The sequence below is a fragment of the Hetaerina americana genome, unplaced genomic scaffold (genome assembly GCF_022747635.1).
Source record: "Hetaerina americana unplaced genomic scaffold, ioHetAmer1.1.p SCAF_7, whole genome shotgun sequence".
Classification (NCBI taxonomy): domain Eukaryota; kingdom Metazoa; phylum Arthropoda; class Insecta; order Odonata; family Calopterygidae; genus Hetaerina; species Hetaerina americana.
This window is the reverse complement of record NW_027287316.1, coordinates 50,465,491-50,479,857: the sequence shown is the minus strand read 5'-3', so window position 1 is coordinate 50,479,857 and position 14,367 is coordinate 50,465,491. Positions and strand designations below refer to the sequence as shown.

Below are 14,367 nucleotides of genomic sequence, written 5' to 3'. Positions count from 1 at the left end.
CCGGGCCCTCTCGGTAGGAAGCCTGTACGTCAATACATCTCCATATCACAACAGATTGTACATATATAGCGCATTCCAAGATAACTGCTGTTTCCAACAATTACATTAAATTCTCTTAACTCATACCCACTCCGAGAAAATTTATGCACATTCCTTCCCATCTACATCTCATGGCCCTCTTCTTGCTTCCGAGCACACTTCATAGCAATAGAATGAAATTCTCCCTATCCTTGATAAGGAGGATTTCCTTCTATCGACCGAACCTACATTATGGGCCGTAGGCTTTGTTTACACTTTCCTAGCCATGGTAGTCATGGTTGACAATAGTAATTTTGCAAAAACTATGCAATTTTGTCCAAAATACACAGATGCCCTATTCTTTCAACTGGGCACGAGCATTTCAACTGGGTAGAAAATTTTTGTGATGACTTAACAAAAAGATCGCTGCCTAGAAAGCAGAGGATATTTTAAAAATCATAATTTGACTGCATGAAATGGATTATCACTTCCCAAATACATAGTTGGTAAAAATTACTTTCTTGTTCTTTATAACACCAGACACATTTGAACAAACCTAGATAACTTGACAAATTATTACCAGCATATCAAAGGAAGCTCAAGGAAATATATATGCAACCAAAAGGAAAGGGTAAGATTAAAGAATAAGATTGAAACATTTTATTCATGTGGCACTTTATTGAACCCTTAACATTTATGACTTACCAATACAAACCGGAAGTAACTTTATGGCATAGAAAAGTGGTCTTTTGTTATAATAATCTATAAGACAGAATCAATAAATTCTTCTCATAAACATTAAAAAATTAGAGACTAGAAAATTTGTTCTCATAGCAATGTTTTGAGTATACATTTGCCTCATCAGTTCAACCTACTTACTAAGAGATCAATTTTTAATGATTATGTTCAAATGGAATTTGTCTTTGGCATGTATCACTGAACAAAATGAAGAAATGAATGAACCTTGATAATGGTACATGATGGCTTAGCAAAAGGAATGAATGCACAATACTAATATAGCAAGGCAAAAAACCACTACCATGCACCAGTGACATTTTAATTATTATAGCTGGCTAGGTAGAATACAATTACGAATATAATTCCAATTTGCACATTGTATATTGTTTACAAAAAGGCAATTGCACAATTGCAGTTTATATATAAACATTTTTTTCAAGCGTAAGATATTATTTAAGTACATCATTCAGGTTGGCCATTAACAATATGACTATATGCACACTGAAACATGGACCTTGTGCATTTGAGTATTTTCCCTTAAGACTGATCCATTTGGAATAGTTGAAAATATTGTGCTGGACAACAATTATTATAATTTTCCTTTACCAGTATCTTGAGATAGTAAAAAAATCATTAGAATACTTTTAACTTATACTAACTAAAGCTCAAACCCACCTTCTCTAACAAGGAATAAGTTAGTCAGAAATATATCACAACACTCAAACTAACATTTTGTGTACTTCACCATTATACATTATAAAAGTACTACACAAAATAAAGCAATATGCTTATGTCTTTAATACATGCAAAATATTTGCATGGTAGGTAACTCAATAAATAACAGTTTGCCAAAAGTCATTAAAACAACACCAAATAGGTAATGCTGCATAAAATCTAACAAAAAACATTATACAACATTATAATGTAAGACTAGGAGCAAAATTTACTCATAAAATAACAATCTTCCACAAAAGCCACTCATTTTATCTTACAGTTCCAAAGATACTACTTTCTACTAACCAGATTAAATTTGCTAGATACCTGAAAATTTATTTCATCAACAGAATCTTTAGCTACAAAAACAATGTAAATGCTTCTTGTAAACTTAACTCATTTAAACAACCAGTTCATTTCTCAAGCTACGATAAATGCATCTACCAACAAATAAATACTCAACATCAATCTAAAAAGCTATCAACCACAGAATTTTTAAGCCCCAATAACACATCATTTATACTCTAACTTCAAGTATATATAAAATTTCAAGGGAGAGATAAATGAGAAAAATACTTTCGTGTTGGATTAACAGCATTTAAAAGTCAATTCAAAAAGTTGGCAGATAACAAGGAAACAAAATCCTTTGACATAGCTGTTTGTTCCCACCTTCAGCAAGACATTTGTTTCACAAAATGCACAGGATAACTTATGAGAATGCTAGGTAGAGAACTGCATCACTCATTAATGGAATGCATTAAGTACTATGTAGTAGTCTTCCTTTATAGCTCAGACACAATCAGTACCAACATTCAAAAACATTAAGCATTTTTAATTATATGTTTTCTTAGCCAATTTTGTTCCAGCAGGCTTAACGCTTACAAGCAAATATGTATCAGGTATTCACAAACACATAATCCTACTGCAGGTGTGTATGTAAGTGCTTGATAATTATGAAGAATGAAAGGTAACTTCCCTGGGTGGCTGGCCATTATCCACAGCCCAAACTGATCCACTGGCAGCCTTCTGCATTACGTGAATTAGTGCTTTGGCAACATGTTCCGGCCTGGAAAATTAAGATGCAAAAAAATTCAGCAACAAAGCAATTTCTGCCATGCAATCATACTAAGGGAAGACTCTACCCAGTAAATGGCTAGTGTTTTGCTCTGTTAAGGGGGTGATTTATACGATAGGAAAATTAACCTTAGTGTGATAAATTTCAAATTGCCATCATATTACTATTTACCAGTACATAGTGATTTAAATTTAGTAATGTGCAGTTATTTACAAGGGTTGCCACAAAAGTTTTGAGATACTGAAAAACTAAGAAACTTTAAATAATTTTGATCACTAAATTTTTTTCAAAATACTCGCCATGACGTTCTATTATTTCTGCCTTCTCATAAACCAATCCTCAAAACAGTTTTTCCACTCATTTGCCCCTGTTGTGCTGAAAGTTTACTTTTGTAGGCTTCCAAGTCTTCTTCATCACACGGGAGCAGATCAGGACTGATGGGTGAGCCTTTAGTTTAAACCCTGTGGACTCCAGGAACTAAATTGTAAGATTGGTTGTGTGAGCAGATGCATTGTCATGGTGCAGGACAATTCCCCACAGTCCTGTCTTCAGCTGATGTTCTTGAAGCTTTCCGAAAACTTTTGGTAGACTTACTGTTATCTACCATTTCTTTCCTATGCTTCAAGGCCACTTCACTTTAGTTGGTGGATGTCCATCGGGAAAAATCCATACAGTCAGCTGGCACTTATGTTCAGGATCAAACTGATAAACGTTTTGTCACTAGCCACTACATAAGAAACCTAGAGTCCTATGCCTACACCTAGAGTTGCCTGTCAAATCTTTTCAACATTTCTTTGCACCATTCAACACAGATGCACTTCTTGGCCTCTGTCAAAGTGTGAGGCACCCAACGCAATGCAACTTTCCTGACTCAACGATTTTTGTGCGGGATTTTGGAAACTGCCAATGATGCAATCTGTAGTGACGATTAAATATCCTCAAATGTCAGACTATTGTTTTCACACACAACGTTTTCCACAGCAGCGATGTTTACCTCAGTCACTGCAGTTGCCGAATGCCTTCCCCTCTCCTTGTCTTTCAACAAAGTTTGATCTCTCCTAAACTCTTAAAACCACTGAAAAACTATCGCACGGGAAGGAGGAAGGTTACCAAAGGCCTGCTGCACCCGATTAAGGCTTTCAGATTCATTTAAACCACTTAAAGTCATAAAGTATAATTGCTCAAAAGTGCTCTCTTGCCTGCTCCATTCTCACAACACCTGCATACCGTGTAAACAGAAACGAAGAAAGACCAATAAGCAATAGTGATAAGCCGAGCAAGTTGCAACTTGCCCATGTTACTAAAAAAGGAAGCCCAGGTCAACCTGCTTTCTTGGAAAGGCAATAATAGGCTGCAACATAAACTTTACTGCAACTAAACAGTCCGTCTCAAAACTTTCATAGCGACCCTCGCACAGGTATTAGAGTCAGAAAATGTTGGCTCTCCCTTCTCTATCAAATCAATCAGTCAAGTGTGTTTGATAGTCAAACTAATATGGTGTACATAAACAGGTATTACAGGATATCCAGCATTCTGAATGCTAAAATCAAAGTAAAGAAAAACTACAACAAACTAATGGTATTAATTCTGATGGTTAACATGAAAACCTATTTCTCATTGACAGATGACATTTGGCCAATAACTCCATGAAATCGGGAGACTTAAATATGGGGGGTGAATAATAATACTAAATAATAGACCAATAATGTGAAATTGCCACCAGGGTCCACTTTGTAAGAAGGAAAATTTTCCTTATTCGAGAAGAAAATATTACATTAAATGAAGAACAAAATGAATATTTCCACTGCTCTTTATTCGCATACAGCTAGTTTCGACGCTTAGGCACCATCATCAGGCACAAATTAATCAAGTCGCGGTCCATTTATATACCATTCATGAGGAAGAGAAAGGGAGGGTGAGAGAAGGGGGAGAAAGAGGGGAAACAAGTGGTAAAAACTAGTTGTACGAGAATAAAGAACAGTGGAAATATACATTGCGTTTTTCATTTAATGAACATGAACTTCCACAAAGTTAAACCGGGAACAATTGAAAAAAAAGAAAATCTTACTTTTGAACGATAGATGATGCAGTATCTCTCTGCCAAGCTTTTTCATATTCTGAAGATAGCAACTGTTTCTTCACGTCAGTCACCAGAGCAGTGTCAGTGGCACCAGGGCAGAGGGCAATAACTTTCACACCAGTCAGATTAACATGATATGCATCCTGTTGGGAAAAATCATTTGGCTTGAGTGGCACTCTTATGAGACAGTATTGAACATACTTTCCCAATATTTCTGTTTCCCAGACAAAAATTGAAACATTTTAGATAGATTTCTAGAGCAAGTCAATTCTAAAGGCTACTGTAAATTCATTAATTTAAGATGTAATAACAGGTGTATACACTTCTATAGTACATCTCCTTTACTGACCATAATGTAAAAGATAAACTATTTACAGTATGAGCAATTGCATAAGAAGAAACATTCCATTTACAACTACACATGTAATTCATGGTTAGATCCAGCTTGGGATTTTCAACGTAGAATTTTGGATAAATGCAACTTAAAGGCCCCCTTTTAAGTAAATATCGAGAATGAGCATGTTTCATTATTGTGAATAGAGATCTGAGCACTCAACCCCGGGCATTGCCCAATACTCTCTAAAATTGCTGCTAACCATAACCAAATCTAGAGTAAATTATGCATCATTGTACACAATAAAACTCAAGATCATGAATATTAACACTGCTTCCAAGAATGAATTTATGCGTAACTTAATCCAGGCATTACTTTATAAAGTTACCATGCACTAAACCAATGAACCAATAACTGTTTTCCAGTGAAAAAGAGCCTGAAATATTCCATTTATATTTTTCAAATGGGAAAAACTTTTCAAGCTAATTTTTGAAAGCTAATTCAGGAATTAAGGAATTATGAGCTCATTACTAACTCCTTGAATCTAACTAAAAATTCAATACACAAACCTAAACTTAAATATTGGCTTCATAAAGTTTCCCTTCTGAAACATTTACAACAATACAATTCACATTTTTTCATTCCAAAAGTTAAACACTAATGTAGAACTGGCATGGCCTGACACTGCAAACAGGTACTTAACTCGTTAAGGAAACCTTTGCAATTGAAGAAACATGTGAATAGCTTTTATCAAATGGAACCCTATGTCCAGAATACCCACATATCATCAACTAATTAGCTCAGAAGCGATTGTGACTTTGAGGCTTAAGGGCATGTCTTTTTACACTTTTGTTAGTAGTAGTTTTTATGGGAGGCAACCAACCACTAAGGTCATTTGCACCATTAAGGATGGATGAAAAAAGGAAGGTAGGAGAGAAAACTGATGTCAGCATTAGCCTACTCTTGTTGAAAGGCACCATGGGGTCCGCAGCTTAATGTCCCATCCGACGGACGGCTTGCTCAAAGTGCCCGCCACACAGCACCTCAAGTAGGGATTGAGATACCCCCAGAAAAATATTTGATGCCGCCTAACCCAGGCCCTCTCGGTGGGAAGCCTTTACATTAGCCACTGTACCTTCCTGATCCCCTCATTTTTGGGTATAGTAGGAGTTGCAGATAAATCCTGGGTGGGAGGAAACTTGAAGCTCGGAAACCTTGGATGGCAGAGGAAATTTTAAACCTAATTGAGAATAGAAATTAGCTAAGAGCAAAGAAGGATATGGAAGATTACAAGAGAGTAAAGAATAAGATATTACACAAATGTAGAGCAGAAAAGGAGAGGAATCACGAAGAAGTTATGTATGAGCAAGCTCTTCAAAAGTTGAATGCTGGAAAACCAACCGGCGTGGATAATGTACCAGCTGAGATATCAAAAAACTTGGAAAAGAAAATGAAAGAAAGATTCTTAATAATAGTGCTAGAATATTATTAAAATGATGAGATACCAGAACACCTTGTTAACAGCAAAACTATTATGATACCAATAGCAGGGGAAGCAATTGAGTGCATGAATTACAGAACAATTGCTATTCTGTCACATGCTTCTTAAGTTCTTTTACTTACAGTACGGAACAGAAACAAAAAGAAAGCTGAGGAAAATGTTTGTGAAGATCAATTTAGCTTCCAGGAAGATAAATGAACAAGAGGTGCTATCCTGGTACTGCGCTTCATCCAAGAGAGAAGTCTAGAAATGAACAGGAAATTTTTCTAACGCTCTTTGGTTTGGAGAAAGCCTTCGATACTGTAGATTGGAAACTTATGTTAAAAACCATGAGGAGAGAAGGAATAGACTACATAGACAGGAAGCTTATATTTCAGCTCTACCAGAACCACAGCACTTTAATAGAAGCAAAGGGATAGAAAAACCTAAGATCAGAGAAGGAGTAAACAAGGATGTCCACTTTTGCCATACCTAATTTACCAATATATTCAAGAGGCTATTGAGACAGAGAAGTAAAGACAAATGGCAGTAAAAGTAGTATTTAGGGGAGGCGACTGACAGCTGAGGTCATTTGCACCATTAGAGATGGGCAGGAAAGGATTAAGGGTTGAGAGATACCCAGAATGGTTTCAGGTGTCACTTTGTGAAAGTGATTCATTACGAAAAGAAATACTTAGTCGTTCCACATATTCCACAAACACATATTTTATTAAACACGACCTAGGTTTCGACTTGCAAAGACAGCGACCAGATGATGACTTTGTAAGCCGAAACCTAGGTCGTGTTTAATAAAATATATGTGGAATAACTAAGTATTTCTTTTTGAAAAGAGAAACCCAGCATCGGCATTAGCTAACTCTAAACGAAAAGTGCCACGGAGTCTGCAGCTTGAGGTCCCATTCAATTGATGGCATACTCACTCAAAGTGCCCTCCACAAATCACCTTAAGTTGGGATCAAGATACCACTGAAAAATATCTGCCGCCACTGGGATTCAAACCCTGAATGGGAAGCCAGTACGTTCGCCACCACACCATCTCGATCCCGAAGACAAATGGTAAAGAGATAAATGGATGGAAGATACACTGCATTAGATTTGCAGATGATGTCGCGACCTTGGCAGAATTAGCCAAAAATATGAATAAAATGCTCAAAACTCTGTACACAGCATTGGAAAAATGGAAACTGAAAATAAATAAGAAGAAAACCAACTGTATAATAATCTAGAAACAGGACAGAATCCCCACCCCCATAGATTTAATGATAAGGGAATCAAGGATAAGTCAATAAGAAGAGTTCAGCTACCTTTGGAGACAACAACAACACATACACCTCTGCAGTGAAAAGAAGGATAGCCTTGGAAAATAAGGTATAAGAAAATAAAAAGGATCTTTTACGAAATAACTTCATGAAAGTGGAAATAAGTAAGTACTTTGCGAAAACATTTATTTGGTGCACATTATTACACGGATGTGAAACTTGGACATTGGGAAAGAAGGAAAAGGCTTGGTTGGAAGCACTGGAAATGTGGATTTGGAGGAGGATAAATAGAAGGACGGACAAAAAAATCAACAGAGAAGTATTGAGAGAAATTAAAGAGAAAAGGAATCTAATAAAAGAGAGGGAGAAAAGGAAAATTAAATTTGTTGGACATTCTGTGATGAAGACTTCCTGGAAAATATAATGCAGGGGAAAATAATAGGAAAAAAATTAAGAGGAAGGCCAAGAAAGAAATTTATAGATGATATAAAAATATGAGATTAACAACACACAAGGCACTGAAAAGAAAAACAACAGAGAGAGACTAATGGCAGCAACGACAAGGGATGTTACAAGCCTTTAGAAGATGACGACGATCTCACATTAGATGCATGCCATACACAAGCTGTTCACTTTCCATGCTGTATTGGGGTTTCCTGCTCTGAATGATATGTGGTCATAAAGATGTATAGTAGTGAATAAGTCAAGAAATGAGTTTGACATTATTGAAACGGTGCAATCTTTTTTTCTTTCAAAGAGCATCGAAGTATTTTATTTGTCCAGTACTAAAAAGAAAGAAAGACTACCACTCGTACTTTTCCACAGATTTAAATCTGTGGAAAAGTATGAGTCTTTCTTTCTTTTTAGTAATGGATATTAAATACTTCCACAAAGTGAAGCCTGAAACAATAGAATATATTTTATTTGTGTATCATTTCTCAAGTCATATCAACTGAAATAAGTTTATAGCCTTTTCCTATCCATAATGGAATCTACCATGGTATTCTCACCCAGAGAAGTGCCCAATGATTAAGGCTCAAACATACTGCAGCAGAAAGTACACAGCTGTTTTGTAGCACACAGCCTTACTAACTACACAAATGTTCATATTCAATATTAACAATTGTGATACATAATTCTTCACCTTCTTGCAGATTACATAACACATTAAAAGCTGCTACTTACAAAATAATTGTTGGAATTCATACTAACCTGTGGTCACACCTTCCAGCAACCTCCCTTAACAACTTGTGTTAAGCTGGGAGGAGTGACCATACAGTTAATATCCAAACAAGTTTGAGTTAATATCCAAACAAAGAAAATATGTTTTTAATTTTTACATATTTTTCCACTTACTATTTTCCATAAAATAATAATTTTTGTTTTTTTTCAGGAGTTTTTCAAGATTATTCTCAATCCTGAATGACTGGCTAGGTCAATTACAGACAATGAGATGTAAATTTATACCTAGAAGAAATGTTTGATCTTGGAACTTCAGTAATATTGTTTAAAAATGAGATTGGATATGTTCTTTTTCATACACAAAGAGTTCAATTTATTTTGTCTTTTGTTCTTAAAAGAAGAATTGAAAATGTTTACAACTTGGTAATAACAATATAATATTTTCGGCTGGTATTAGTGCAAGTACTTTTTGTTACGCCTTAGTTTTGGAAATATATCATAACTCAAAAATAATAAAAATTGTAGTGTGACTGACAAATGTACGGTTTGTTTTATTCGAAATAAATCCACAAATCTCAACACCTCTCCTTGAAGATCTATAAATTTGAAAAGTCGACCAAATAAATGTGAAATTAGAAAAATAATTATTGTCTACATCAATTTAAACCTAAAAATACACTCTGTTGGATGGCAGGACTTTTTTTAGTTGAGAGCATTATGAAACAGTGCTAATCCACTGTGAGGGATATGCCTAGAGAAGAGTCCCCATGAATTAAATCACTCATGCAATATTACTACTTTTATAATGCTGGAAAATTACACTAGACTGATTCTTTTATTTATTTCTATGAAGTCAAAAGAGACTAAAGTACATACCCCAAATGAGCGTGTCAGGCCAATTAATGCATGTTTTGTGGCTGTATAAATTGGCACACTCACATATGGCCTGATTCCTACATTTGAGCCAGTGTTGATCACAACTCCACCTCGACCAGAGGCATTGCGGTCTTTGCCCATGAACTTCAGAGCAAGCAATGTTCCTCGAATGGCACCATTCTTAAAAAAAATAAATCTGGTTATTTTAATTTTGTGGCATTACAATAATTTATGCCGCTCACATTTGTTACTAGTTAGAATATCTATCCTTAAAAGAGCATTTACTAAATGTGAATGTTACACTATTTCCCACTTTTCAAAGAGAACCAGAAAATGCATTTCACAGGAATTAAGGAACAAAATTGTAATCAGATTTCATTTTTCAGCCATAATTTACTTTTAAAAGTGAGGAGAATTGCCAGATTACAATTAACAGGAGAAAGAGCTATGAAAGATCACAGTGCCATGCTTCAATTTCTTCCTCGTGTTTAATATCAGACAAGTTTCTGAAATCCTTAAAAGTGGCAATGAAATTGCATTGAATTCTATGGATACTTTCTTACCTACAGGTCTAATTTGGATAGCTAGTGATTTGATCTACTCTATGACTGGACATCTTGTCTTTAGGCATCACCAGGCATATTATTACAAGATTGCCAATAAATTCAAATTAGTTGGACTTTAAAAGGATTAAAGAAAAATGATGAAATAACAAGAATGTACTACAAGTGCTATACAAGATGCTAAAAAAGTGTGCAGTAAACCCTTTATACATAGTAGGCATGTACTGGATTCTGTTTTATATTGGTTGAATCACATCAGAAATGACTATAAAAAGTATGATGAATAAATATGTAAGTATATATTTCTGAACTTGGTGAGAGCATGCCTTCACATAGGTTTCCCCTTAACAAGTAACATGCACAGAAAATGCAAACTGCGAGGTTACATGGCTTATATCAGTTTCAATTTAAAGAATTGAGATTCAATTCTGATACTCCGCAGGTAAGAAGCATTATTGAATCGCACACATGAGAGAATAGTTAGCAGAGCAAATTTTTCATGAGGATCCACTTTGTTTTTAAAGCCTACTCTATCTCTCATACTACAGGCCATTAATTTTCCTATCATCCATTCCCCTACTGATGTCACTAAATTGAGGCCTAAAATAATACCTCACATAGCAATTTAGAGGAGGTTTTGATAAGTATAGCCACTCAAGTTAGGGTTATGGATGCTGAGTTGAAGAATAAATAGTAATATAAAAAATTACTGGGTGAATAGAAACTATGAGAAGAAGAAAGGGTTGCTGAATGTTTCTTTCTACATACGTAGAATGGCTTGCAATGCAATAAATAAACTTTGTTCAAAACAGCATTTGGTTTTAGAGAGAGAGAGGCTGAAACAGAGAGCTTTCACCCATGCGATTCAGAAGGACCATAGCATTCGATTGGAATGGAGATTGAACTTCAGTAGCTCTTTCTCTGGGATCTTCATTGTGTTTGCGATGCTCCTCAGATGCAGTGCTTCCTAGATAAGTGGTGCCCTTTCCAGAGCACATACTTTTACACAGAACACACTGTGCACTAATTACTTGTTAATTAAATGTGATCAGTGATGAGTCATGGAAATGTAAAGGCAATTGACTGTATTCCACAGCCTAGCAGAGAGACGATCCCTGTTGTCGTGATTTAATAGAGAGTAATGATGAAAGCAGCAAAGAAATGGGAAAACCTTGGCTACTCCATCAGCTAACTTAACCTAAATGTAAAGACACAAGAATAAATCCATATGGAGTAGTAATTTCTCATGTATAATTTAACATATTCTGTGCCAACAAACAAAGGTCTTTTTTGTTTAAACTCCATACGCTCCTGTGCCCAAGAGCAGCTGTATCTTTTAAATCTATTTCTCCCATGAGGAGGGTAGAGAGAGAGCAAAATCATACGGTTAGAAAGATCATTTGGCAATGCAGACCATGAAGTGCTTCAATAAATCATATCATCTCACCCCTTAATAAAGACAAATAGCAAGCAATAGCATTATATTTCAAAAAGTAGCTCTGAATGTTGTTTTGAAAGTAGCACCTCATAGAGAGGTGTTGGAAATTCTAAAGCTCTGTCAGTTCTTTGAGTTATGCAGTTGGCCAGGTTTAAGAAAACAAAAACAGAACCACATAAATTTAGCCATTAGATAGAGTGATAACAATACCTGAAGTTATCAGGTAGAAATAAATACAGGGAATTATAAAGTAAGAACACTTTTTGTCATATAATTAATCTAAGATATACTAAATAGAGTAAGGGGTCTGTGGGATTTTCTAAGGAAATATGCCATCAGATTATGCAGTTAGACATTTACTAACAATTAAGTTCCTGTGATCAGTGATATTACATCTTCTTTCGTAGTTATGCAAGCCTAACAGAAGATGAAATTCAGAGTGTTAGGCCAGGCCATTTCCTTGAGTATTCAAGATTTCCCAGGAAGCGCTGCTCTATGAAGGAAATTATATGGTTTGAATTTAGAGAGAAGCCATTGGAGGCATCATCTGGACCTGAATAATAGGAGTGATTTTCTACTCATAACATAACAATGGAATACGGTGGTCAAACAATAAACCATATCTAAGCCAGCCAAAGAGTTGCACTGCTCTCACATAGGAAGTGACATTTTTCAACATTATAATGTGTTCCCAGCTTGAATTGATGTGTAGCCCAAAACCCCTTCCAGCATACAGAAGGAATTTCCTTCACAGAGAAATGGCACCCAATTACAAGTAATGAAGAAACTAGCTTAAATGTCAAAATTAGACTTCACTTTAGAAAAACATTTCAACATAATATCAGGCAAGCCATTATATTCAACCATTAGAATGGCATGGAAATGCAATCCTGACCTTGTTGAAAGATTTTTTCAAAGGCAATTTGCAAATGTTTTTTAAACTCGATGCCACAAGGACGACTATATGCAATTCTCGCACATGGTATTCGTTGCAGGATAATTAGTTAAAGTATTTCTTTTTTCTATGGCATAATACTCAATACATTCCTGACATTTGGTTTAAATAGTAGAGCACAATCACTTCTAAGACATCAACGAATAAGGCTTGATAATGGGTCCAACATTACTTTTTAGAATATACACATTAAGGAACAAAAATTAAAAAATGAATAAATTACCCGCAGAGGCATACCAAAGCTATAACAGCACTGAGAACTGATTACATGCATTTAGAATACTTATCCAATTATAATAATTAAAGTTGGAAATTTTTCTGATTTGACATAGCAAGGTTACCAGCTACATACAAACACTTTTACGTAGGCTTATTTCTACATACAGCGACAGTAATAATCACGACAAAATCATTAGATGACTCAAGGCACATCCGAGGCTCTTAAGATGCGGGAACTCACCAAATTTACGTCTACTTCCAGCTCCCAGAACCTGTCATTCATTATCCCAGCATTATTGATTACAATGTCGAGTCCGCCGAATACGTTAACGGTTGTTTGAAAGGATTCTGTAAACAAAAAGACGTGCATTAAGTAATTAGATATATTGCGGGAAGTAGCAAAAATTATCAGACTCACCTTCATATTGAGGGTAATCGGTAACGTCGCATGAGCAAAATATTACATTATCTTTTCCGTACTTCCCAGAGAGTTGATGGACAACTTCTTCCCCGGCATCTGAGTTTATATCGCAAACGGAAACCTTTAACCAGAAAAAATATTCAGTTAGAAGCAGACTAACTATTTGTTTCGTCAATGACATTAATTAAAGGAGATTAAACGTTAACAACCTTAGCGCCATTTTTCAATAATTCCTCACAATAGGCACGTCCGATGCCTGCAGCTCCTCCAGTGACTAAAGCTACCTTATTTTTAATGTCCATTTTTAGTCACAGTACGGAAACCCTCTCACGACAAAATTGTTACCATACTAGATAAACCTATTCTTCTTTCACAAATTCCGCTGGTATGAAATAAATATCTTCATTCCGAAACAAATACGGCGTCGAATAACAAAGCGCCACCCTCCACGCCCAATTACAACTAAAACTCAGTTAAATGAAAATTTTCTGAACTTTCACCACCAGGAGAAATAGCAGAAAAGTCTACCGTGCATAACTACCCATCAACAATATGTTCCTTTAAACTAACTTTAATCGTATAAAGTGCGTCCATTCACAATTAACGGCTTTACTTCCCGTGCAACAGACTTTGTTATGTTCAACGTCACTCACTTGTTTTCATTATTCATTATTTCACGATTCCGAGAGAGTAACTTCAGATGGCTCTGCTATTTGAAGTAAAGGCACTGTGAGAAGACTGGAGGCAGCTAAGTTTTGTCCACTTTCTCATTACATACTCCATGTTTGGTCAAAGCTGCACAACCCAAACATTGGTTTTATTGGTGTTAGCGATTATTCGCAGAAAAGCTCACTTTTTACTCTGCGGCTTGTGATATTGAAATGATAGGAGAAAATGAAACATTTTCTTGTAATTTTGACACTCACCACTTACCATGATTTGTTGGCTTGGTCCTCTTTAGTAGTCGAGAAATACATCACACCACTCGCAGCGT

General features: G+C 35.7%; 1 protein-coding gene across 1 annotated transcript; it reads right to left on the bottom strand.

Annotated features, from left to right (window-relative positions):
* Nucleotides 1-704: 704 nt before the first annotated feature.
* LOC139696956 (15-hydroxyprostaglandin dehydrogenase [NAD(+)]-like) lies at nt 705-14,003 on the bottom strand. Its single transcript, XM_071595861.1, has 6 exons — nt 13,583-14,003; nt 13,371-13,494; nt 13,194-13,300; nt 9,778-9,957; nt 4,614-4,768; nt 705-2,536 (listed from the first exon to the last, which is right to left on the bottom strand). Exons 1-6 carry the CDS (start codon nt 13,673-13,675, stop codon nt 2,422-2,424), a joined length of 774 nt encoding a protein of 257 aa, XP_071451962.1. The 5' UTR covers nt 13,676-14,003; the 3' UTR covers nt 705-2,421.
* Between the last annotated feature and the right edge of the window lie 364 nt (nt 14,004-14,367).

Bases quoted from the DNA above. Each gene is read 5' to 3' on its own strand.
- LOC139696956 (XM_071595861.1), bottom strand. From the start codon at position 13,675: ATGGACATTAAAAATAAGGTAGCTTTAGTCACTGGAGGAGCTGCAGGC. The intron at 4,769-9,777 runs GTATGTACTTTA...TTTTCCCAACAG, and splicing joins GCCTGACACGCTCATTTGGG to GATGCATATCATGTTAATCT. The intron at 2,537-4,613 runs GTAAGATTTTCT...TTAATTTTCCAG, and splicing joins GCATCATCTATCGTTCAAAA to GCCGGAACATGTTGCCAAAG.